The sequence below is a fragment of the Cygnus olor genome, chromosome 4 (genome assembly GCF_009769625.2).
Source record: "Cygnus olor isolate bCygOlo1 chromosome 4, bCygOlo1.pri.v2, whole genome shotgun sequence".
Taxonomy (NCBI): Eukaryota; Metazoa; Chordata; class Aves; order Anseriformes; family Anatidae; genus Cygnus; species Cygnus olor.
The window spans coordinates 70,639,230-70,666,329 of NC_049172.1; the positions used below are offsets into that span (position 1 = coordinate 70,639,230).

The following is a 27,100-nucleotide window of genomic DNA, read 5'->3' on the forward strand; positions in this document are numbered from 1 at the left end:
CTATTAACTGTAAACTTTAATAATCAGGATCTCAGTGTTTTAAGTACTTAGTTTAGGATGTGTTTCAAAGCTCCTTCACAGTGAGTTAGGTAGGGTGGTGGAGATTGAGGGGTATGCCTCAGCGTGGTGTGCCTCACAGGAAAAGCCTGCCATAAGATGCGCTCTTTTCTGTCACGTTTACATGGGGTTAGAAAAGCTCTTGAGGTGTTTCTCAGCAGCAGATCATCTTGTAGTAAGACCCTTAACCATGTGTGTAGGTTTGGGCCTTCGTGGAGGCCAGCGGGATGCTGCCTTGTGTCATCCCGAAGCTGAGGGAAATGCTTTGGGTAGGCCTAAGGCACCTCAACATGTTCAGGGAGACCACATCCATCTGTCAAGGGACTTGCTTCGTCTGCTTCCAACAATTCCCCCTCACCGTAAAGGTGCTGGAGATCTTTGTCTATCCCAGTAAATACAGCTGCTGAAGTCCAATTGGGTAAAAAAATTAATTTGGTTTAAATAGTCCCCAGTGTAGGGGCAACTTTTTTATTTTTAACTCCAAAATGAGCGACGTTTTTGAAGGAATAAATTACAAAGCAAGAAGTCTCGAAAGTAATTATTGTGGATATGGTTGTGAATTTTTTAACCACCACTTCAATGACTTTTTTTTGTTACTTTTGGTTATACTTTATAAAACATGTTTATAGACGATGTCAGCAATGTTCTTCTTCAGTTGCTGTTGCAAAAACTATTTTTGCAGTTTATCACAAAATGCCAGATTTGCTCAGCATGTAATTTAATCTTATGCTTGGAAGCGTCCGCATTACTTGGTTATCACGAAATTATTCTTTAATATAAATGTATGCTTTGTGATCTATATTTTATTAATTTGGTGAGTCACTTTATCGATTGTTGCAGATGCCATGAATGTATAATTTGTCACAGTTATTGGTTGCCTGTCAGCAGTTAGTAGCACCACCGACTCCTCGGCTCTTGGGCCACCTGAGAAAGAAGTCTGTCTTCGTCTGCTTAAAGAAAAGATTTCTGCTGTAAATTAGCATCAGGACTCGTGTTGGTATCGGTTCTATCGCCTCACGGCGTGTAGTATCCTGCATTAGCAAAGCACAGAGCAAATTAATAACGTGTGGCCTGTTGAGGCAAGAGTCTTCAGGAGATAGGGTTTAGTTGTTTTAGATGCAGGGGATGAGGTGAGGAGGAGCAGGGCACCAGCAAGGGTTCCCTGTCTTGGTTCGCTCCCAGCTTACCAAGTACTGTTGTCATTAGGCCTGGGTGGGGGGAAGAGAAAAACATAAAGGAAGTTTTAAGCTGTGCTTTGTCCCCTCTACCGTTGAGTTTTCTGAATGTTGTTGATTGAAAAGTTTATTTTTATGAACACGCTAATGAATTAACTTCAGTTTTTATATATATATATTATATATATAAGTATATATAATATATATATATGTATATCCATCCTGCTGCCTTCTGCCATTCCCAAAATGTTCACTGGGCTCTGAGGGGCAGGTGGCAATCAGAAGGCACCCACCCTGCTTTCTGATTGAAAAAAAGGGGGGGGGGGGGGAATGGGGGAGACAAATTAAGAAAAAGGAGAAAAAAAAGGGAAAGAATGGGAGGAAGGGGGAAAAGGGGAAAAAGTGGGGAAAGAAAAAGGGAGATGGAGAGAGATGTGTGAAAAGGAAAATGGGGGGAAGTGGGGGGAGGAAGAACAGATGAAAAAATGGGGAAGGGAAAGAAAAGGGGGGAAAACAGGAAAAATGGGGGAAGGGAGGAAGAGAGGGAAAACGAAGGAAAAATGGGAGAAGGAAGAAAGGGGAAAATAGAGGAAAAATGGAGGAAGGAGGGAAAAGGGGAAAAATAAGGGAAGGAAGGAAAAGGAGGAAAAAATGAGGGGGAGGAAAGGAAAAGGGAAAATGGGGAAAGAAGGAAAAGGGGATAAAAGGAAAAGGGGGAGAAAAATGGGGGGAAAGGAAAAGAGGAGGGGAAATAGGGGAGAAAGAGGGAGGAAAATGGGGACGAAAGAGGCAAAGAGGGGGGTAATAGGGGGAAGGGGATAGAAAAATAGGGTTGGGAAGAGGAAAAATGGGGTGAAAGAGGGGTAAAAGGGGAGGGGAGCAGGGCGAGGCCGTGCCCGCAGGCGGGCAGCACCCTCCCCGCCCCCGCCTCGCCCTCCCGGCGTAGCCCCGCCCCTCCCCCTGGCGGCCGCCGGCCGGGGCTGCGCCCTGGTTGGCCGGGGGCCGGCGGGCGGGCGGCCGCCATTGGCTGGGCGGGGGGAGCCGCGGGCCCTGATTGGCCGCCGCCGCCTGCCCCCTATTTTCAGCAGCCGAGGCCGAGCGCGGCGGAGCCGGCGGCGGGGATGCAAGGTGGGTGCGCGGGGCCCCCCCGACCGCGTCGCGTTCATTGTTTTTTTCTTCCCGATTTGATTATGTTTATCCTCCTAATCGTTTTTACCATTTTCGTTTTGTTTTATTATTTTAATTTTTTTTTTTAATTTTTTTTTACTCGCTCGCCGTGTTCGCCCCCACCCAGCGCCCAAGGCTGCGCGCAGGGCGGGGTGGCCGCGCAGCTTGCGCGGGGGGGGGCGGGCGGACGGACGGACGGACGGACGGACGGACAGCCGGCCCCGGCGGCCAGCCAGCAGGCGGTGCGGAAGCGCAGCGCCGCGGTTTGGCTTCGTTGTTCGGTCGTGACTGCTTTATTTATTTATTTTATTATTTTTTGTTATTTGGGGGGGGGGTGGGGGGTGTGATGCGCGGAAACACGCCCGGGTGCGGCAGAAGTTTGCGCGGAGCCCCGCGGAGCAGCGGGCTTAGGGCGAGCGTCACCGGCTTCGTCCTGGGGGTCCCCGAGCTGCGCCCTCCGGGGCAGCCTTGGCTCTGGTTTTCCTCCCTAGCATCTCCTCCGCTTCCTCTTCCCGAGGCGTTCGTTCCGGCGAACGGCCCGTATATTCAGAGGGTTTCCCCCGATTAAACCTGCATCTGTTATTTTCAGTTCTGAGTTGCCTGTAGGTTTCCACTGAGGGGGGAACAAATAATAAAATAATAACGGTAAAAAGTTAATTTTTGGTGGAGAGGTGCCCTCGGACGCGCTCTGTGAGTGCGTTGGGTGGCACGATGCTTGGTGGTGCCCCGGCTGGTGTGTGACAGCGAGGTGCCTTTGGGTGGTTGTTTCGGTGGGATTTGGAGAATCCAATGCCTGTTCTGCCCCGGTGCTCGAGGGCTTCCCTCGAATCAAGCTGCCGGTGAACCTTTATGGAGCCCCGCATAGAAATTTGGGTTAGAACCGTCGGTGTTTGGCGGTGCTGCTAACCCCTCCTAGAGGCAGAGGGATGCTTGCAGAGCCAGGCCCGTTGCTTTGCCCTAAAACCTCGCCAGGAGCCGTGGAAGCGATGGATGGTGTCGGTGGGATTGGCGGTGGTGCCATTCCCATCAGCTCCTCAAAAAAGAGGCACGGCTGCGGTTTGGTGGCCGCCTTCCGAAGTCACTCGTCGTCTGCACAGCCAGCTGCACAGGGAGCTGGGCTTGGGTTTAACAGCAGGTCGTGTCCAGGTGAACGTGGGTGCTTGAGCATGAGACATGCAGGTAGCTATGCATCGAGTAATCTTTGAATCACCAAATACTGTTTATTTTTCGACTAATCTTTGAATCACCAAGTACTGTTTATTTATGTAAGCGTTACGTACTTTTAAAATGAAGCTAGCTGCAGTTCAGTAAGTATTATTCAGAGCTAGGAACATCCTATCCTATTTTGATCTCCCGACGCAGTGGCATATGCGATTTTCACATTTTATGTAAACTTCAGAGCATCCTGAGGAAGCAGCAAAAATAGTTCTGGGCCTGGCAGGTACCTAGTCGGACAGCTCTGGAGGGGAAATAGAAAATTTTGATGCCTCGGAGCGTGCAAACAAGCTGCAGGCGGGCGATCAGGCATTGCCTGCTTGTGCTGGCAGCAGAGATGCGAAAGATGATGTGCGCACTGCAGAGCTGAAATCCTCTGTTTCTCACCCGGCTGCCCATCTACAGGTGAGAAAGAGCAACTGAAGCCTTTCCCCTTCCTTTCACAGGGGGCAGGTTTCCGAACCATGTACCACGCACAGAGCTAGAGGTCCCTCTGAGCTGAACAAGACCTTGTTTCTAACTTTTACATGTGCATTAGTGAACGTTTGCATGTCAGCTATTACCTAATAGAGATGTACATTGTTATGCATTGGAAAAAAAGTCTTTTCAAAAGAGAAATGGAGAAAAAAAATGTTAAAAAGCATTTTGCTAAACAAACAAAACAGGCTCGGAAAATCGTACTTTCTCGATGACTTTTTTTCCCCCTAAATTATGTAAGTTGGATAATAACTCCATTGTATGTGAGGAGATTTGTCTGGATGCAAATCTATTATACGGCTTACTGGAGGATCCATATGCATCAGTAAATGTGTACGGTTATTCAAAAGCAGTCTCTGAATTACCTATTTTTTGCCTGCTTATGTGTCTGCATGTTTGCAGGATCTTTGTGTTAGTAGGTGTTTGGTTGTTGCTGTTTTTTGGTTTTTTCCTTTCTGACTTTGGATGGAGAGAGAATAGTTCCTTAGCAAAGCTTGAGGGATTATTGAATTCTTCAAGGTGGTGACGCCTGCCTAGCGCTGATGTGATTTACAGTAGCAGTTTTCACTGATAGCAGCAATGTTTGTTTCAGAAGTACAGTTTTCGTATTTAAATACATGCAGCGTTAGATTGGAAAATGTGCAATAACAATTGCGTGTCATTTGGTTTTAAATGGCCATTTCGATTACGCGCAGAAAAATTAATTCATAGTTGTTAAAGATCTGGGATTTTTGTTTCTCGTATTTAATACAGCCCTAACGCTATCACCAGTGCTGGCGGTTCAGGATGAGGCGTGACGCGCAATATTTTTGGGTGGCAGAGTTGCTCTAAGTGGAGAAATAATTTAAGCAGTACAAGGATTTTTATAGTCCTCTTGTCACAATTAACTGCGTTTATGAAATATGAATTTCCATAACATCTGCCTTTTGGGGCTGCTGCTCCGTCGGAGCCTGCTCCGCTTGCCAGGCAGACGGGAGCTGGTGCCGCAGCCGCAGGTTGGCATGGGTTGTTTAATTCAATATCAAACTTTCCTCTGGTTTTGGGAGGGATAATTGCTCCTGGAGAGCTCCATGACCCACGGCTGCCGTGCCCCATTCCCACTCCTCTCCCTCCAGAGCGTGGTGAGGACCCGGGCGGGTCGTTTGAGCGGGCATTTATATGGTGTTGCGTACCCAGTTGGTCTCGTCACGCGCCACCACGTCTCCTCCTGCTCGATTTTCCTCCAGCCTCTCGTCCCATCCCGCGAGGCTCGGAGCTGGTCATTAACATGGTGTGACTTTTAATAAGCGGTGTTGTCAGCGTCGTCACCTCGCTCGGTGACATCGAGGTGCCTTTCACCCTTGGGTTTTGAAGGACCACGGTGTTTCGGGTTCCCCCTCAGCCAGGGGCAGCCCAGGGGGAGGAGCCGCGGGCGCTTTTTGGGAAATGGGATTTTGCATCATGGGTCAACTTGGGGCACGAGTAGCTGTAAATAGTAATGAAGAACAAGCAGGCACAATGGGGAGAGCCGATGAAAAGCCGTAAAAATCATTCTGTGCCTCTCCTCCCACTTCTCATATGCCTCCTGTCTTGACTTGGAAGCTTTTTAGACCTGGCAGTAGCGCAGAAACCGTGTAATGCATGAGGGCTCAACCTGGCACATCTGGTTGTGCAATATGAAGTTCCTGGAAGTCGTTCGGAGGCGTTCACGGTAAGCACTGGTGGCACAACCTGCTGCAGGTTTTCATGCACGTTATTAAGAAATGAGTGCTCGAAGCAGAGATGGTGTTGTGCAGCTTGGGTGTCGCGGGTGACCATTTGCTTAGACCACGGAGCAGTATACATGCAGAAGGAGGAGAGAGAGGGTATAAAGGTAGCTGTACTGGTGGATGCTTGAGTGTTTAGATGGACACACGTATTTTTAAAACCCTTTTTATTAAATATACGTACAAAATGGAACATTGTGGTCCATGGGTTGCAGTGTGGTGACTGTTGGCTGCTCTAGTGCTGGTGCAGCAACCGCGTAACGTTAGGCAGATACAAATACAGTCAAGTTAGATGGAAAGTCTTTGTTTTGAATGTTGAATATCCTAGAATAGCTCCTTTCCTTCCGCTTGGATTTAATTGATCTAGGTGGTCACTGCTGTTTTTGCCGTGGTTATTCCTGGCAGAACAATCGGGGCTGTTGCAAAGCGAGCGGTGTTACGTGGAGGGCAGCAGCCGGCGGTTGTGTGCCTCACCTTTACCTCGGAGTTGTAGCAGGTGAAGTCCAAATAACGCTAAATAAGTCGAAATAACACTAAGTGCTGCATCTAGATAAAAGCACCTAGCAAGAGCTCCTTGTTCTGGTGCCTCCTGGCAGGCAGGCTGCATTGCCAGTGGCGCTCTCACCGATGCCTGTAAATCGGTACAGTTGTTGGGACGGGAGGAAAAGCTCTGCGCAACAGGTCGTTGTGGTTAGTGGGGAGCAATCCTGTTACACTGGAGCTCGCTTAATCTGGCGGAGGAGAGAGTCAAAACTGGTTAATTATGGCTTCTTTGGGTTAGCCCTCTGGAAGATGGGACTGATCACCATAATAAAAGGTGCTCTGAGACTTAGTACATTTCTGAAGCACTTAGGAACCACGGTTAAAGAAAATTCCCGCGTAAATTGTCTACGTAATAAAATGTAAAAATAAAAGAACTGGAGTATATTAAGGTTCGTAATCACTTAAATAGATGCATGTGGCTTATTTACCTACTCAGCAAGAACTAACAACCAGTGAAAGCAAATAGTTCTTTAGGAGAACTATATTTGCAAAATGAAATTATTTAAATCGCTGCTTCCAGTTCCCTCGTTTAAATTACTTTTACATTTATGATTTAGGCTTTGATTTAAATCACACTTTGTACTGTTAATGTTCAAAATTTATCATTAACATTGAAGCGGTGAACAAAAGACGTTCCTGGCAGGACTTGCAGCCTGTAAGGTTAGTATTTTGGTGTGCAATACTAAAAATTTAGGAAACAAAACCTTCTGAGTAGTTACGACATTTGATATTATGGGAAGAAAGCTGCACAATTGCATTTTACAAAAAACAGTTGTATTTTAGTCGCCGGGCTAGTGGTCTGCACACGGGAACGAAGGAGATGGGTAGAGGAATTGCTGGCTGCGTGGTCGTCTGCTGTTTCAGAACTGGAGAAATACTTACAAAGGTTTTCATGAATAAACAGCAGCAATCTCTGCGTCAAATACAAACGGGCTGATAATCTTCGCCATTGCTTTAGGGGTAAAGCCAAGAATAAAACCGGAGAACACTGGTCTGCATCAACCGCAGAAGTACTGCAGAGTCGTAAGGACTTCCTGAAGCTTTTCATTCATTTATTGTTCAGCCAAACAGCTAGGTAAAGAAACCCTTTTTAGGTTGTCTTTACTCTTGACAAATGGGCATTTGTTGCTTTCTTTGTTTTTTTTTTTGGGGGGGGGGGGGGGGGGGGAAGTAATGCAAAGAACTTGATACTTTCTTCTGTCCGGAAGAAAGTTTAGACCAAAGTTTGCAGAATTTCTCTGAGGAATTCTCATGTTGGTGCAGCTGGGAAGGTGAAAGGGAAGGTGAGCACCCTAAGGCGACGTTTGTGTGTGGGTGCTTTGGGGCTGTACGGGGTCCAGAGCTATGCTGAGCAGGCCAGGGCAGCGTGACACGGCGTAGTTGCCTCCCCTGCTTCATCTTTTTGGGGTGGCAGAGGGATGCTGTGCCTTCTTGCTCTGCCACGCCATCCGCTGGTTTCTCCTCCATGTGGGACCCCTGTATGCTCCAGGCTTTTGCCAAAATTGAATGCCTGTGAAATTAGGAGCAGAAAGAATTGGGTCTGGGGGGGGTGACCGACCAGCCCCGTGCTTCCCTTCGATGGTGGTGGCAAATCCGGAGCAGATTTGTGCTCCAAGAAACAGAGGTTTGAGCTTTTAAAGTAAATTGTGGTTTGTGGTTGTGTCTTTAAGGTGAAAACACCAGATGACTTACACAGGTACCCTGACTCGGTGCATAAAAAATGGAAAACTGCTGCTGAATTATTCAATATAGTTCAGGCTACCTTAATTTGCTGTATGGGTAGCTAAACTGGATTTCTAATCCCGTGTTAGTATTTTGAAATGGTGTAAGGATTCTGATCTGTTGAGTTGCTGTTTGATCCATTTTTTAGTTGCAGCTTGTTACATTCCTGTTTTCATTCTTACTCATCATGCCTTGAAATAGAATAACCCCTGTGATATATTAGTCCCGTGCTTTGAAACCCAAGATCAATAACCATGTATCCTCTCAAAGAAAACCCAAAAACCCTTCCGTGATGTGCTGAATTGTTTGGAAGCGTTTGGCTTACTTTGTGCGTACCCACTCCGGTGACCAGAATGGCAGTGGAGGCTTTGTTTAAAGGTTTTTTCCTTATTTTTCTCCCCCATCCCTCTCCCACCCACACATACACCTGTTCATCTAAGTCTTTTGGGCCAGACATGGGTTTATTTGGTTGGGCTTCATGGTTTTTTCTTTCTTCCCTTCGGTTAGCTGCTTGTTGTCAGCGGTTCTGCTCCATCCCGTTGCTTTCTGTGGGTCACCCGCTGGCAAAAGGCTTGTTTCCAATGGCAAGGAGTTAATCTGGCTGGGAGTTGGATTAGGTATTGAGGTGGCTCCTGAGAAACAGCTGTTGTGATACTCCCAGATGAGAACATGGCTTTCAAAAGTATTTACTGCACGCTTTGAACCCGGGCGATTCACTTGTGTTTTTCTTTTTTTTTTTTTTTTCCTTTTTGCTCACTTACTAAATTTTTTCAAAAGACCGTAAATCCAAGCAGTCTATCTCAGGAAACTGTGTTGATTTTATGATACAGAGAAATAAAAGCGATTATTGCATTACCGTGGTAGAGCTCCCAAGTACCTCTTGCCGGAGCGCAGCAGCCTGGGTGTTTCTTAATAAAAACCAAGCGCGGGAGCCAGCTTCTGGGCGTGCTGCCACGTGTGTCAGGGCTCCTTTTGTGGAGCCGTGTCCTTCGGATGCTGCCCCTTGTGCGTGTTTTCCTCTTGCTCGAGGCTCGGCAAGGTAAGGCTGGCCGCCCCGTGCTGCTGGGAGGAGTGGATGGAGGTCTCCTTGGACCTGGCATAGAAGGACAGATGCGTGGTTCAACGGTTTGGCCCCTCAGACTTGGAGTTTCGCTGTTGAGGAAACTTCTTGCTAATTCCTTGGAATCTTTCTTTCTAAGGAAATTCTGGATTTAGTGAGCCAAATAATGGCAGTTTTCCCCTACCGCCGGTCTTTGAAGTTGGGACTTCCAGCAGCCAGTTCTTTCTGCAGCTGAGGAGTGGCAAAGCAAGCTTTCATGTTTTTTCCTAAAACATCAACAACCTCCTCCTGCGCTCACCCAAACCACAACCTGAGCCTTTCTCCGTGTCTCTGGGAAAATAACTGGAAGACAACACGGAGTACCTTAAGGGGGGGGTGGTTTTGTACAAATAATTTCTCTTTGTTATGCTAATGAGGACGGTGCTCTTAACCAAGTCATATTCAAAGAATTTTCAACCGTATTTCTCTGCCGGTGAAAAATATTTTGTGCTGAACTCCTTATGTTTAGTATTTCCTGCCTCCGTCAAAGAAAATATCTGAGTGCTTTGCATATGTGCTGATTGTCACCAGGATTAACTCTGCAGAGCAGCCTGATGAATGTAGGTGATGAAATGGGGAACGTCCACCCAACATCGCTACGTGCAGCAAAAAGAAAGCCTCTGTAACTCTGTTTCTTGCTGCTATCCTCAGGTGTGGCAGAAAGGCTTGTTTTTAGCAATAAATCTGCAAGAGCAGCCGTACTGATTCAGATCGAGCGTATCTAATTCAATATCCTGTCTCTGATAGTGACCAGAAGCAGATAGCTAGGAAAGCGTACAAGAACAGAGAAAATGCAGCGATAAAAAGCAAAATCTCCTAGTTTACCAGTTTTATGGCGGTTTCAGGATTATCAGAATCGGCTTCCTAATCCATAATGCCAAAGTGACAGTTGTGCGGTACTTAATGGCCTTATCTTTCCCTTAAGGACCGTGATAGCAGTAGGAGGATAAAAACATGAAAAGTAACGGGTGGTATGTAAAGTAGAGTGAAATAATGGGAATAGAGCAGAAAAAAGGGGGAAAAAAAAGGGCTATAATTCTGACACAGTGTCACGAAATGGCAGAAGAAGGTTGGCTTGTATCCTGGGAGGCAGGGGCTCCTGCCACCCTTGCTCTGCTGCCTTGTCCTCTGTCACCTGCGTCCCTTTGTACGTGGGGAAATGTGGGCGTAGGGAGGATGTGGAGAAATGGCCTGAGCCTGGTCAGAGGGAAGAACGATGGTGAGGGCAGGAAAATGAAGTGCGAGACCCTAAATACACAGATCTGAGCTTACCCTGGTTGTGGGCTTCGTTATCTGGAAGCAGATCCCAGGTCTGCAAACATCTGTCCCTGCAAATTAATGAACAAGAAGTGTTGTGCGTGTGCAGAGAATGTTTTCTGCAGACTGAATCACTTGTAGCACTGCCGTACTTCCCCCAGACTCCAAGCCACGCATGGTTTATTTTTAGTGCCGCGCTGCGTGCTGGTTTATGGCAAACCTGCCTCAACCTGCTGCAGTCCTTGTTAGTAAGGCCATATAAACAGCGACTGGAGAATACCTAGAGCAAGGTAAACACGTTATTTTGTCTTGGTGTGGCTTAAAAGGTGCATCTGGAACGGACTTGTCCTTGGGTCGGTGCTTGAATGCTATGGGGTGGGAAGCACGACCAACGTGCGGTGCTTCGGGTGGCAGGCACGAAGGCGTTGTGGCTAGGGTGTTGTTGCTTCAGCATTCGCTTCTTAAAAGCGGATTTTTAGCTTTACAGAGGTATGAGGGAAACTGTTATTGGCTGTCTGAAGTGAATTCAAGAATAGTATTGATGAGGAGGTGTTGCAGTGATTGCTCAGTGAACTCAGTCACGTTGCGAACTGTGTCAAACCTGACAAATTTGGGCTCTGCTGCGTGGATCAGGAGGAAGAGAAGATGATGCATTTGAGTACAAAAGGAAAAAAAAACCATCCTGAATTTAAACCGAGTGGACAAAGTGCTGTGAGCAAGGGGTTTTGGTACAAGCAGAGAGAAATGGGTGCTTTATGGTATTAGAAAGAGTAGCTGCATCGGTAGGTGTACACCGGGCAAAGGAATTGTTCCAGCTCATAGGCAAGGTAGGTGCAAGAGATAAATACAACACCACCACCAACAAACTGGTCATTAACAAATTGATATTTTGATGTATATCTACATTATTAAAGTATGGTATGTTTATATTACTGTATACATGTGAAATACTAGAAAAAAAATCATATAACTAAAGCAACAAAATTCAGAAACAGCCTCACAGTGTAGGCACTGGGGAGGAACTAAAAGCCATGATACGTTTCCGGATTGAGCTTCAGTTGCCTTTTTAAGAGGACTGTAGGAGATTTCCCAGCAAGTCAGAAAGCAGCAGACTTTTCCAAGTCTGGAGTTCACAGATGTGGGGAGTCGGGAGTCCCGTGCTGGTTTTCTCAAGTATCTCCTATAGAAACCTGCAAGGGGCTGTGACCTGCACCAGCTGCCTGTTGTTGGTACAGTGGCTGTGGATGAATTTGGGTATAAAACTGCTGTTCTGCTGGCCCTGTCCTCCTGTCCTCGCTTGGAGGCATTGCTCCTGCGCTACGGACTGTGGTACTGCGGGACGGGGCAGGCACCAAACCACATCGTGCTCACGGTTCCTGTGAAAGAGGTTTGCCTTTTTGGTTGGTTATCTCTGCGCCCAAAGAACCTGAATCTATGTGCTCATCCTTTTAGTAAATAAAATAAATGGAACTTACGTAGTTTCTAATCTCATTAGAAAAATGCGCGCTCTAACGATGTGTATACAAAATCAAAATGTTCAAAATACAATAATCTGGCATATATATTTGTTACTCTTACTGTGTAGCATTTTATCAAAAGGCTTATAAAATCAACATGCCAACATTTTGGTTTTTTTTCCCCATATCTTAATGAAAAATAATACAGCCCCTTAAGAAAAAGAAGCATCCTCCAGTTTCGGTCTGGAGATGTGTTTTTAAACACCACCGAGGACATTTTTATGGATGGTTTTGCATTTTCTCTTCTGATGCATATCTCGACGTTTGTCTACAAGTTTTCAGAAACCCTTTTTAAGCATCCAAATGATTTCCTTGGAACGGACAGATACTGGTAGTATTGTGTCTCTGTCACATATTTAACATAAAAGAGAATTGCCCCTTGGATTTCAACCTTCAGTTAAGGAATTTTGCTGTTTCCATATCCTCGTAGATTCACGTGACTTTGAAAAGAAGATTCCTCGAAATCAAAGAGGAAGCTGTCGGCGTATTTGTGCGCTGGTTTACAGTAACTTTTTACGCTGAGACTTTATTACCTTGTATAATTTTGTTGTGGTTTCTTTAGTAAACAGAAGTAGTGGTATGCTTTTGTTTCTTTAATGTCTCTCATTCTTATGCCGAGCAGTTAATGGATCTGTTAGTATTGTTGAAGTATTAATAGAAGGATTGTAATTGCTCTGTTGTAATTGTATTGAGTCTAAAAAAGCATCCTCGTAGAATATTAATGAGAGCCTTTTTATATGCATGAATTATTGTTCTCAGGGAAGAAAATCAAGCTACCAAAAAAAAATAAATAAAAATCTAAATAGTACCGGTCTGGAGGAACGTAAGAGTAACAAAAAAATAAATCAATAAGCATTCGATTTGGTCTTTTAACTCCATTGCTCCTCCTCTCCTAACCCCATTTGTACTTCCTGTAGGTACTGCAGAAATCTGCTCTGCACCATATGTGCTCCAGTACCTCGGCACAGCAGGGGGTTGGAAGCCGAGTGGCAGATTCAGCAATGAATTTTCTTCTTGGTTTATCTCAGCCTTTAAATTACTTTAACCTTATTTGGGTTTAAAACGGTGAAGGTAGAGCTAATATTTTATGCAGCACTGGAACGAACTGGAAGCACTTCTCATTGCCATGCGAAATGCAGACGGGGCATTGTGCAGAATTAGCAGCGCACAGCTGTGGTGTGCGGGAGGCTCAACTCTTTAAAATACCAGCAGTAGTTCATTTCTGTCATTAAATATATTACTACCTTCTATTTGCTTTTCTTTTTCCCTTCTGTCCTGTAGTGCGTGGCGTTGCAATTGCTAGAAGGTAGGAGGAATCGTAGAACTGCTGCAAACTGCCTTAAATCAGCGACCTTCAGTTCACCTCTGCGACTGCTGCTGGGAGCCGTAGTAGCTTTTTCCACGTCTAAGTCAGTAGCTCTGCTGGTCTTTCCTGCATCAGACCTTACTCTGCTTTTTCAGTCCGAGTTGCTGACTTGCAAACGTAATCCAAACACAGGAATAATTCTTGAAAAATTGTTCTTCTGTAAATACAAACACAGGGTGTCAGTACATAACAAACCAACCCGAGTGTTTCCCGGGACTCGCCGAAGCATTAAAACCAGCAGAAACTTTGCAGTTTCGGGAGCGGAATGTAATTTTCCAACTGTTTTTCGTAGCGGTTATGCGTAAAGAGGCGAAGGAGCTGCCATCACGATGCTCGTCTTTTTTGCTGAGCCATCCATCTGAGTGCTCGATACAGAACAAACTTCGGGTTCATTGTCTTGGGAGATTTCAAAGGAGCTTCGCTTTATGTTCCCAAGCGTGCCGTTCCTCTTCCAGCCCCATGTACCGCTCCTTGCCATCCTTTATTCCCTCCCGTCTGACATCGGTTTCCCTCGTGTCCATTTAAAACCGAAACTTGAAAAACTGCAGTTTGATACTTTATATTATTCTCCTACCCTGGAGCTGTTTTTAGTGCCTTTATTGCAAGTAGACAGATGGTGATATTTGGTTTCCTGTCAGTTTTAATGAATATAGATAGGAGTGATAAGAACATTTGCTTCGTTTAGCAAACTTCCTTTTCTGGCGTTTAATTAATGAAGTGCTCACTGGTGTGCCGCTGCTTTTGTATGTGGTACAGTTAAATCTTATATACGGTTCTGGTTGCAGTGTTGGGTAATGAAAGGAGGAGGAAAATAACTTCCTGTCTCAATAGTCCTTTAAAGTTTACTTACACAGTCTTTGAGTGCTGCAGACGTCGGAAATGCAGCGTGCCTGTAACATCAACCATAACCGTGTCTCCTGCTTCTTTGTATTTTAGAAATATTGGCTTTTTAAGTTTTACCTATCCCTTTGTAAAAGAGTGATTTAAAAAAAAAATAAAAGGAAATGAGAGGCATTTTGCGTTGCACTTAACTTGGGTGAAGGGAGGTCCTGGCTCAGTCTCATAGAGGTTGGCTTCTCATGGGGCTTTTTAACCGCTATGAGGGCCAAAGCAAAAATGGGATTAAATAGAAACCCCAACTTCTCAAGCTTTTTGCTACGTTTTTTCCTCCTTTAGAGAGAGCTGCAACATTAATCCTAATATTGATTTTGTTTTCAGCTGGTTTGATTTTCTGTGTTACTTTAGCACAGACATGATTTTCAGTTTTTGTAGACCATTTTAGATTCAATTTTTCGTAAAATCTTTCTGCGGTGGTTGTTAATGTTTAGTATTTTGTGGTACTGATACAAGTTCAGTATTTGTGTAAATAGCCCAAGTTGTTAAAGTAATTTCTGCCTTGCCATAGCAGTTTGAATTCTTTGAATGAGCACGTCTGTGAATACAAATATCTGAGTGTGTAAAGTATGAATACTATGTGTAGATACAAAGCCTCAGCTTTAGCTTTGTAGCTCTAAAAGGTTGTGCTCTCACCGGACTGAAAGGAAGAAATAAAAAATTTGGGTGAAGGGCGAGAGGGCGATGATGGGAGAAGACAGTTTTCATAACCATCTGACCACTGCTGGTTCTGGAGAGACTGATGTTGAACTTCTTTGTCCTTTCCAAAATACCCGATCACAATGTCTCTGTTCCCTGAGGAATAAAATAGACTTGATTTTGTACTACTTCGGGGGACTTCTGTAACCTTATAAGGATAGGGTTTGGTTCCTTGATGGCAAGTCTGTGCAGGAAAAAACACAGTTGGTTTATTTTAGAAAGCCATTTTAAAATATCCCAACAGCCCTGTCAGGAGGCAGAAATAGGAGTTGCTTCTTGTTATTTCCTCTGTCTTCCTGGAGCCATCACTAATGAAGTACAAACCCTGTTCCTCCTGAACGCTTTACCTTGGTGAAGGATACCTCTAGTTGAAAGCAAACAGAAAACGTTTTCACTGATGTATTTGGTTGGTGAAGAAAATAATGAGGTCTTTGTGCTAGGTTTTTTGCATCAATGATATTACCTCTGCAAATGAACACATAATCGCTTTCTGTACTTGCATTCAGCGTTGATAGCTTAACAGTCCTAATTCTGCTGTTGTTTTTTTTTGCAAGAGGGATGAGGCAGGGACTCGCTAGCCCTTTTGCAGACAGAAGCGAGGATCTCTGTTGGCAGCTCCTAGCACGGCGCCTTCTGCTTGGATACCTGGGAAATGGCTCAAATGCTGCGAGGACAGAAACGGGTGGTTCAGCTCCCGGGCACGTTCACGTTAGAAGTCGCACCTAGTGTATTTTTATTATCGAGGTCCTTTTTTTTCTGAACCAGAATTGAACCGTGTCCAGACAACAGTGCAGATGCTGGAGTCATTTTTAGTCTAGCTTATTGTCATTTCAAAATCGGTGTAAGCAGAAAGCGCCTTGTCGTGCCTCCGTTCGCGAGCGAGAACATTTTAACGTTGTTAGCTGCAGTACGGGGGTCATGCTGTTACTGCTTTGATTCCTTGGCATCCTTCAGGAAAGAGAACTGAACGTCTTTCCTCTTGGAAGGAAAAAAGTGTTTTTTCGTATGTGTCTGAACTGGTGAGCACTGCTGCGTTTGACGTGTGTATTTGTGAATTTTATTTGAAATCCACACTTGAAATTAATGTGGGGAAAAAATAAACAGATTTGATTCAGACTGAATAAAGCTTCTTCCCTCTGGAAAGAAAGCATAGTTATATTTCGTGGGTTTATTTTTCTTTAGCATTTGCTTCTTATTCTCCAAATAATCGTAGTTGTGTGTCTCTCTTTACTCAATATTTTCCAAATACTCCAGCAGTTCTTACTCTGTCATGTCTCCTCCAGTCATAAACCAAAAGGAAAAAGAAAGTCATCTTTGGAAAAAGAAAAGCCTCAGGGCTCCATCCCCTTCCCACGCCCCATCATTTTATCTCCACGGTTTTGAAGATGTGAAGCAATTTAGATCGGCATTCTCCATCTTTCCCTTTTCCTAACCTGATTCCTCTTCTTGCAGAGAGAAACAAAAGGAAGATACAGAAGAGAAGTTGAAGAAGCAAGGAAAGAAAGAGAAAAATAGTGGAGAGGATCAGAACAGAGTTGGCTTTTGTACGAGGAGTTGTCCAGGAGGCAGAACATGCGGCTTCCCTCCTCTTTCCCCGCCCCCCCCCTTTTCAGTCCATCCCAGTTACTGCTATTTCTAGATAAATGGGTCAGGCAAAAGGGCATAATTAGTGGTAATTTCACAGTAGCTGGGGGTGAGGGTGACGATAATAAGAAGGATGGATTCAAGAAAATGTTGGCAGTCTCTCAACTGGAAGCTCCCAGCTGAGCCCCAGGTTGCGGTGCCCAGCTCTCTCCTGCCACAGGACCCCAGGCCATGCCAGCCAGGTGGGAGCTGAATTAAAGTGGAAACAGAGCAGATGGTGACGTGCAATGCATCCAGACTTCCCGAATTTAGTACAGGACAGTCCGTCAGTGCCTTTGTGGGAGTAGCTGGGGATGGGATGGATCAACCCTTTGAGGAGGGTAGTGGGAAAACTACTATGGCAGTACCCTGTCCAGTGACAGTAGGAAGTGGGACGTGGTTTTTTATTATTATTTTTCTCTTTGTTTGTTTTATGTCAAAGGTGCTGAGCTTATTAGTAAGGGTGATTTCTTCTGGTCCACATGCTCCTTCAGTTTTTGTTATCCTGCAGTGCTCGTTGGCGCTCGCGTAGTGGCAGGGAGGCTTGCACAGAACAGGATGCGTATGTCGCCAGGTCAGCGGTCGGTGCCTATCTGCCTAAAATGAGCTCAGTCTTCACATCTGTCAAGGAGAAGGAGGTGACACTTGCAGCTAGGCATGGTTTGAGGATGCTGCTGCAGAGGAACTTAATAACAGGAAGATCTCTGTCCAAAAAATGGGGCTATAAATCACACAGTGACAATGCTCTAACAGAAGATGGAGTAACGCTGCCTGCGGTGTCTGGATGAGCTTTCTGCAGAGCCTACATTTCATGTGCTTTTCGGGCTCCTTTCCTGGTGGAGCGATGAGGTCCTGGTGGAGCAGCAATACTGCCTCGTGCGCGGGCCTGGCCTGGGATTTCGGGTGCTCCTGAAGCCAGAGATGTCTTCCCTGGATCAGGAGGAGATGGATGGATGAACTCTCCCAGTGGCATCACTGCCTCCGTTGTACACCAACATCATCCGCTTGCATTGCCACCAGTGCCCTTTAGTTTTTTCCTTCCCCTCAGCTAGCGAAGGCGCTGCTAGAGATGCTTTTACGTTGCTGAAAACGAAATGCCTGCACAGGAGCTTCTTAAATTCCTCCGACACATCCATCTCTGCCTGGTCCTGCGACGGAGGCTCCACCGGGCACCTTGCAGAGGCCGCTGAGCCACGCTGCGTGCTGCAGGCTTTGTGCCTGGGACTTGGCACCTACAGAAGAAGGCTGTATATGAGATGGCCATTCCCTGGCTTTGAGTGGGAGCCTGGCACCTCGGGAAGACACTGTTATTTTGTGAGCCTCCAGGAGAAGAAGGTGTGGAGATGTGCAAACCTGCCCGCGGGCGCTGACATATTGCACAGGAGCAGGCTGCGCGCGTCTCTTCTTGCATTACGCTGCAGAGGATCAGGTGGAAGAGTCTGAGGGCGGTTTTGTTTTGTTGTTTTGTTTTTTCTTTTTTTAGATCAACAGTCTGTTTTTATTTAGATTTTTAGGACGTGATAGTTCCCCATATGGATCTAGCTTTATGGTACCAAACGTATCCCTTTTTCTTGGAAAATAAAAAATAATTCTGTCTGTGGCTATGCCCGTGTCGTGCTATGCGTTGGTTAAATGACTTGATATCATTACTCACATGATTTGAAATACTTAGGCATTATTTTGTGTTTTTTTTTTCTTAAAAAAAAAAATGTTCTGAAGGATTTTTAAGGAAAACATGAATTTCTCTGAAGGCATTAGCTCTGTCATTAGCCGGTCTGTTCTGGGAACGAGCGTGTGCATGCCCACACGGGCATGTTTGGTCATCTGATAAGCATCAGGAGCTGGTATTTTCCTCCACAAAAGTACTTCTTACTACCACCGACCTATATAGTTGGTTTTGTCAAAAACAACATTCTGAAAAAGTGTTTCAGAAAAGTCAGTTGTCTATAAAACTTTATAGACATTTTAATTTTTCTAAATTATGGTACTGGTACAAAGGAGATAAATTGAAGCTGAAGGACACTTTGCCATTTCTCTCCCTGGTTTATACAAAACATTTGTGTATCTCTATTTCCTTTTCCATATGTTGGAAGTGCCATATGGGGAGGTCACTCTGTATTTCAACTCGCAGATGAAATAGGCTAGGAGAAGCAAACCACTCTGAAGCAAATGGTTTTTCAGTGACAAGACAGAGCTGCATTTGTCACTTGGTGGGTATTTATGCTGTTGACTAATAATAGTGATTTGTGGTATTATAACAAAGAGGCATTGCTGTGGGATTTTTTTTGTAAAGGGAAAAAAGATTACATACTTCGGAATAATGCTGTCTATAAAAGCCAGAAAGCTTGAAGGTGAATACAGCAAGCTGGCAAAAGGTACGGCGTATCCTTAGCTGATAGAAAATGTAGGTGAGCAGCTGTAATTACATCTTTTACGTGTAGTAGGGTGAAAAACTGAGTTGTGCCCGAGTCGCTGAACAAACAGTAAATGTGGGGGCTTAAAAGAGATGCATGATGAAAAGAACAAGGGAAGAAGATAGCCGAGTAGCAATGTTTTGCAAAGGCTTGATGGGGAGCACGGTTGTCATCAGGGCCGTTTGGAAAACATACAGGAGATGACTTAAAGGTCGTAAGGAAGAATTGTGTTCCCCATCATTTTTTTTTTTTTAATTTGCAAAATACAAGTAGCACAACTCGCGTCGAGCCCAAAAGGCCTAGGAAGAGTGGGAGACGAATAATTTAAGACCAGTGAAGCCTCGGGGGAAGGTGGAGGGCGAAGTCATGGTTCTGCTCTAGTCTTACTGAGCGCACGTGCCATGCCTCCACAAAGCTGAAAATTAATTTCATCCTGGAGAAGCTCAGAATTTGAGCTGTCAGCATAAAGGTGATGTGGTTTGCTTGGATCCGGGAATGGGATGAGCAGAGAAAAAAGAGCAGGATGTCAGGATCTGAACGTCGGTGGAGGTGCAAGGAGGTGGAGGGCTTGTCCCCAGGACGGGAGGAAAAGAGAAAAGGAAGATGGAAATGGGAAGGAGTAGCTTCGTGAAGGTCAGGGCTTAAAAACCCGGGTGTGGTTAATACTGGGAAAGGACACGGAGGGGCTTAGAGGAGGATGAGGCTCTTGCAGACATTTTGGATGAGAAAGGGTTTAGTGCTGACCACAGTTTGTCAAGTGGAAGTAGTGGAAATCGGGTTACAGGCCTGGAAATCAAAGTCTGGTCCTTAAAAGGGATTTATCCATTATGTTCTCAGACCTTTAATGGATTCTTGCTTTGAGAACGATTGTGGTTATTTTCTTTTCCTTTGTTTCCCTTTCTCCAGGCCACAAATAGAACTTGATGTAACAGTAAAAGCATCAAAATTTATTTCTTAAAGGAGTTCAGTGCTAACAAGTCAGGACAGCTTTTGGGTTTTGTTTCCCTTTCGTTCCCACAACCAAGAGAAGTCCTGTCATTACTCCAGAAAGACAAATTTTTTCTCAGCATAAAGTGGTTTTAGTGCTTCGAATTAGAATTCGGGAATCCCATCCTTTATTTTTTCTCTTGCAATCCATTTGCCCCAATATTGTATTCCCGCTAGGAACACTTGCTTCTGAAAATCGTGTCACTTTTAATTTTGCATCACAGCAATCTCAAGTTGGCCATACCTGCTTCGTAGGATTTCAGAGCAAAGGAAGACTTCCCAAGGCCTGTTCCAGCCTATTTCAGTAACAAAGACCCGCAACTTAGCGGTGGAAGGCAAATGATTCATTTGGTCAGGAAAATGCCACTTTTCTAAGCGGTTGTCAGGGCACGTCTAAAGCAAATACATTAAGATTAAAAGCAATCATCTTATGTAAACGTTCAGCAGAGTACGGGAAGCAGATATTGAATCAACAGGTGAGCAACTTCGGGTAGGTTGCAATAAATAGCTCGCTGTGTATTTGCAAAACGATGTGGGCTTGGAAATTTGGCGTGGGGTCAGTTGCCAGGAAATATCTGAACTTCTTTGGTTTATATGCTGAGTCGGATATCAATAAACAAAAATTGGCCTGGGTTTCCATAGCTTAAGGAAGTTCAGAGTGTTGAGTAACTGCAAAGTGATCTTTTCGGGCAAAGCATTTTGTAGGGACAGGGAGTATCAGTTCAACGCAGCCACTCGTAGCAGTCCGGGGGGTTGTAGAAATCCCTTGGAAATTCGCTCTGGTTTATCAGCAGTGTATTGTAATGAATAAAGTATGGGGTTGCTTTATACTTTTTTTTTTTTTTTGAGCCAGGAAACCCCCTACAAGAAATGGGGGAATAGCAACAACATCCTAAGTCTTATACGTTGTTCCCTTTTAATGTGACTGTGTGTCTTTCTAATTAAAACTGGGTTTGTGTGTGTGTGTATCCCTATTAAGTCAGCTAAGTAAACACAACAAATGCTCTTGGTCTCGTGCATTCTTCATGCCAAGATGTGTTCACTGATAAACTAGAAAAATAAATTTCTAGACATCATTATAAATACTTTGAGAAGTCTGTTTTCCCTGGCTTTGGTGCTTTCCCAGGAGGAAATCATTCCCTCCGTTACCCACCCTTTGGCCCAGCATCACAATATCGGTGGGAGGGGGACGGTTGGGCTGGATGATTTTTGGGGGGGTCTTTTCCATTTCTTAATGATTTTGTGATCCTATGGCTTTCATGGAAGGGCTCTGGTACCACGTGCAGCCCACAGCCGAGGCTTTTCAGTGGGTAGCCGGGAGGGGACCGAGGCTCATGGAACCCAAAGGCAGCCTTTGGACCGAGGTCTTCAGGCACCTTCCTGGCTGAAGATGTGCTCCTTACAAATGACCGTGTACATCTGGAAACTCCACTCGACTTTCTTTCCAGCTGGCCCATTACGAACCCTTCGCACTCCTGCAGTAGTTCTAGCTTGCTGGTCCCACAGTCCCTTAGAAAACACCGGTTTTCATTTTCAGTTTAATTCGTGTGGACTGTGTAAGAGAAGAGAACAACTGATACGGGCTTTTCACAGAACTAGTCTGCCTTTTTTAGTGTGAGAAATACACTGCTCGAGACGACTACGCGTCAGGTATTCAAGGTTGACCATTAGGTTAGCAGAGCAGCTTGCTCGTTTATCATGGACTTGATAGAAAACTGGATTCCCACTGAGGTTCCTCCACCCAGGCTGTGTGTATCCAACACCCTGTTTCCTTACCTGCGTACCTTCATTATATGAGATGCTTGCAGTATTTCCTGTAGAGGCTGGAGTTGGTTTCTTGGTGGGTTTCAGGTCTCCTTATCAGATTTTTGCTTGTCCTCGGTGCTGTCAGTCCCTCTGTTAAGCATCCCACTTCTTCACTTATAAAGCTAGAGCAGCCAGAGCCCAGGTTTTGCACGCATTGCAGCAATCCGGCCGACTAGATGTCTTTGATCTGGCTGTAGCATTTTTTTTTTCAGAGGGATGGAATTGGAAATTTAAATTTACACTTGTTTAGGGTTCGTCTTGCTAAATGTGGTTTTAGTTAAGTAAATCACTTTTCCACCAAAAAAAAAAATAGTGTAAGGAATCTGCGAGTCATATTGAGCAGCAAGCAGATTTCTGCAAGGATGCTGATGAACATTACCCAAATGTTGATGAGGGTGGTACCTCATTTCCTTAATTTTCTAAGATAATTTTGCTATTAAGAAAAAATGACTAAAAGTTGACTTTGACATCTGTTAGAATTGAGAAGGTGATAAAATGCAAATGAAGAAGCAGTTGCTCACAATTCAGAGTTGATGTGCATGTCCCACTTAGTCGTACGTGTAGCCAACCGAAGATAAATCTTTATTTTTTTACATGTTTACTCCTAAAAATTAGATGTCTGGCTTCGTTTAATTTCTTACAAATCCAGTATGTTTTGTACAGTGGGTTGGCTTCTAGAGGAGAGGTGGTTTAGGTGAATTTAGGTGATAGTAGCTATAATTTCAAAGTCGACCAGGGCTAGGAAGAAAGCTGTGTTTAGTTGCTACCTTCTTGTTGTTCTTGCCTGTTTCCAGGATGGTAGAGAAATCTGAATCTGTGTTTGTCCTTTTCATGAAGGAAGTGGAAAATCATGTTCTGGTAAATTTTATAGGAAGCTATTTTAAAAAAAGATTAATCCAATAAATTGCAGATCCTTTGACTTCTGCTGGGTGTTGTAAGCTTGACCTAGTTTTGAATATCTTTGTGGCTTAAGGGAAAAAAAAGGAAAAAAAGAAAAAAAAGAACTTAAGAACATATTACAAAGTTCGTTCTGGAGACATTCCAGCATGGGCTAGTATTTCACATACATATTTAATATCGTTAATTCATGTCAGGGGCAAAAAGAGCATTGTTATAACATTACATATGATTTAGATTTAATATGCTGTTTAAATTGAGCACTCTAAAGGACACTAAAGTGTTTATAAGTTTATTTTTATTCTCAGTTGCTACTAAAACTAGTTAAAGGGGTTGAAAAATGTCTCATTTGCAACTGTTTTTTTTTTTTTTTCCTATTACCAAATATTGTCATTCCCCCTTCTCCTCCCCTTGTCTCCAGGTTTCGAAAGGAACCAAAATTAACATGCCTGTCCCTACTAATTATGCTTTCGATTTACACAGTGCATTGTAATGACAAAACAACTTTGCTGATGTACCAGCAGCTTTATGGCAACGCAGCTTTGCGCGTCCGGCTGCGCCTTCCTTTTCCAAGGCAGAGTCCGGGGCCGTTTTCTAATTAGCACGGGGGGCTCCGAGGGACCTAGAGGCCAAAAGACAGCAGTGGAGGTGAGGTGAGGACTGTCCCCGATTTGTGACATGGGTTGGATGGAGATAGGAGGCATCAGAGGGGGCACGGGGCTGGTCCTGGTGCTGCCCTCAGCCTGCGAGTGAAGAGGGGACAGGGGATGATGCAGGAATGGGCCACGTTGCAAGCTTGGCCGAAAAAAAATGGAAATGTGAAGCTGAGTTTCAGTCTCAATGCTAAAAGGAAGAGCTGAAGGAGGAAAGAAAGTACATCTTCTTAAAATGAGGTTCCAGCAGCAAGGCAGACCCCTGTTTTCAATAGTATCCGGTTTAAAAGCTCAGGTTTGGCTTCAAAAAGCCGTGCGGGATCTTTTGGATGACAGTTTTTGCAGGCCTGTAAATCGTTCCTGAGCATCTTCTCCCAAACAGTCTGTAAATTGCTTCCTGCTGCTCGCCACTTCTTGTTGCCTTTGCTGCTAGTTTACTTGCCACGTGGTACAAAACAACGGTGCAGGTTGAAGGTGTTGAAATGAACGGTGATCTGCACGGATTTAGAGGACATAAATTACCCAACTGCAGGGTCTTCTTGTAGGATCACTTTTAATTAGGATAAAAGTGTTGACTTAACAATCTAGGTTTCTCTCAGACATTTAACTTGCTACCATGCCACGTTTTAATTAGAAAACGAGAACGGTACAAAACGCATACTTTAAAGATTAAGTGGATTAAAAACGGGCAGTTTGTACCACAGTCCTGTAGAGAATCATTTTGGTCTTAATCCTTGTCGACATTTTCATCCGTGGCACAGCAAAAGCTATAAAAACATCACGGATAATGTTTGTAGATGAGACAAAGATGGAAGGAGAAGTGATTACTGAAAAGAGTAAGTCGGAGGCACAGAAGGCTCTGGATCGCCTGGTTTAATAGGGTGAATTCAATATATGATTTAACACCATCAAATAAACCCGATGCACCAAACCAGAAGCTACGTGCCATGCTTACGGGGGTGCGTTACCTAGGTAAGCAGCTGCCCTAGATGAGGTGGGTTGGGGAGGTGAGTGTGAGCTTCCAGAGCTTGCTTCGCGGAGCTGTGGCCAGAAGGAGATGCTTTGGGCACGAGGGGGTCGCTTCGCCGGCAGCCTGGGGCTGAGGAAGGTAGGTGCTTCCCTCGGGGGCGGTGAGTTCTGCAGAACGTGCGCAGGAATGGTTTAATGGCCATGGAAAACGTGCAAGCCAGGCCGGGGGGGTTTATTTTTGACATAAAACCAATATTAAATCGGAGACGTCTGCCCACCGAAGCAACATGCACAGTGTGCACGGAGCCCTTTAGGGGTGCATCAGAAATGAGAGCTGCAAAAGTTGTTCAAGTGTACACGAAGCAGCTGGAGCGGCTTTGGGGGGTGTTGCTGGTGTTTGGGGGTAGCGCTGTAGGGATCAAATGTGGTTCCTAGCTTCTTACGTGGTCTGCAAGGGTTTCACTAAATGTGGATTGTATTTAATGAGCAGTTTGCATTCAGAGCTCCGTCCTTTTGTAAATAATGTATATTGCAGTTTTAATGTCTGTATTGTGTGTATCGCTGCGAACCTCTCCGAAAATAGAGATGGAATCTCCTAATGAAAATGAAAAGCCAATTAATTTCAATTAGGAGGAAACAGGCACTTAAGAGAACTGGATTTTGTGAATGCAGTGTTTATTTCTGTTTAAAAGCTTGGGGATATCCTCCTTAAAGGAAGCCGGGGTTGGTTTCCGCTCCTTCCCTCGCTCTGGGGAGTTGGGTCTTGTTTCGGAGCACTCTTACCCCCTGCCTGTTTCTCAGCATCTTTTTGCAAAGCTCAAGGAGCTCGCAGCATCTGCAGCGCCTGGGAGATGTGGTAGCACTACAGCAAGCAGGCAGCCTGGCAGGTAGGTTTCACCTCCGGATACGCTCACATCACCCTCAGTAAAGAACCGGGCTGCTTTTCGTTAGACCTTGCTTCAGGCTAATCAGGAAAAAAAACAAACCAAGAAACCAAAATGCGGACACGTAAGAAAGTCAGCGCAAGGGTTTTAGTGGGAGCGCTGTAAAGTTTGCAGTAACGTTTTGGAGGGGTGATGGGTTGCACGCCTTCGTGGAAGGTGCTGAGACGTGTTTTCGGCTTTGTGGAAGCGAATGGCATCCACCGCTTCCCTGGCGGTACCTTCCGGAGGTGCGTTCGCAATAGCTGGGAAGCAAGCAACGCAATTTTCTCTTTTTATAGATTTCCTAAAATACCTCGGGAGAGCTATTCCGTGCTGTCTTGAGGGAGGAGGCAGTGCCGGGGTTGCCATGGCGATGGGATGTGGTTGTCACCGCCGGTCCCCGCGGCAGCACGCGTGGCCCATCTGTTCCCCGCGGCTGCGGGTGGCTTCGGGGTCTCCTGGGGGGTGACAGGGAGCCGTGGCCCCCCGCACGGGGGGAAGGCAATGCCTATCAGGTACAGGTGCCTCCTTTGCACTGGGGGACAAGATACTTAAGAAATATATGTATATATTCAGAATAAAATAATGGATTTATTTTATTTTGCAGATGTATTTTTTTTTTTCCAGGAGTAATTCAGTGCTTGGGTGAGCAAGGATGTTCTGTCTCGTGGCACAGCTGGGTTTGCGTCTGGCTGCGAGCTGGAGCTGGTGCAAGGGATCCCCGAGTCAGGAGATGTCTTCAGCTGCCAGTGGTGGTTGTAACTCAGACCCCAAAAAAGTGGGAATTGGGCTTTTTTTTCCATTAAAACAAGTGGTCACTAGCCAGGAGCTGCTGCTGCCCAAGGTCCAGGTCAGGGCAGGTGAGTGCCAGCCTCCGGCCGTGCCATGATAAATGCCATCACCCTTTGTGGCACCGCCCTGCCCCTTTTGGGGAAAAAAACACTGTTTTGCAGGTCCTGTGCTCCTTGCCTGAGTTCCCAATAAAGGGAATCGATGCACAGTTTTTATTTTGCTGCTTTTTGATACCATGCAAAGGTAAATAATAAGTACTTTTGAGTGTTCTACTTTGAAAGTACTTTATTTTCTTAAACTTAGACCAGAAAAAGTGAGCACGGTGACAGGTGCAGCGTAAAACAGGCACCTAGGAGCCACACAGCTGGAAAACTTTTGATCAAAAAAGAGAAAAATCTGAATTTAGGTAGACCCTTAAATATAAATGTAAGCTATATTAAATGTAAACTACTTAAACGTAAACTCCAGAAAATTCATTTTCAAAGCATTCAAGTTGATGCAAAAGAAGATTGGAAAAAAAAATATGGATTTTCCTGTTGGCTCTGTCTTCTCTGTCTTTTCCATCTCTTTGCCTTGCTGCCTTGTGGCTGTAGCCTGAGTTTTTTGGGGGTTCGCAGCCCCTCGGCTGGAGGTGGCAGCCCTTCGGAGGAGCCCGAGCACCACATCGCCATGTATTACTTTTCTGATTCATTGTGCTAGAATCCACGCGAGGAGGGTGTTAGTGTATGGCAGCCTTACTCATCTAATTGAGCCTCCCGCTCATAAAACGTAATTAAGTACAGACTGCGGTAAGTGTAATTAATAAATCAGGGTGAGGCGTCAGCTTTGGAGGATCCCTGGCCGGTTGCGTGCGCTGTTTCGTGGGCCAGCAGCTCTCACGGAGCTCCTGGTGTGGAAATAGGGGCCCCGAGGTGCCACCCCCTGCCCCTTTTATTTATTCATTTATTTACAATTTTTATTCAGTTATTTATTTAACCATTCTGTGATTCTATTTTGCTTGCAAGCTGCATTGCCTGCCCGAATCTCTTGAGTTGTCTAAAAGCCCTCCGGAAAACTGATAGAGCCATGACTGCGTTAACATTCACATCAAGGACTGATATTCC

General features: G+C 45.1%; 1 protein-coding gene across 6 annotated transcripts in view; it reads left to right on the forward strand.

Moving 5' to 3' along the window:
* CTBP1 (C-terminal binding protein 1) overlaps positions 1-27,100 on the forward strand; it is a 180,560-nt gene that overhangs the window by 30,664 nt on the left and 122,796 nt on the right. Inside the window, exon 1 of one of the 6 annotated variants that reach the window (XM_040556927.1) lies at positions 2,304-2,360. The exons of the other annotated variants lie outside the window; for them this stretch is intronic. Coding sequence (XP_040412861.1) covers positions 2,354-2,360 — 7 coding nt within the window. The 5' untranslated portion in view covers positions 2,304-2,353. Of the gene's footprint in view, positions 1-2,303; positions 2,361-27,100 lie in introns of those variants that run through there. 6 annotated transcript variants of the gene reach the window in all.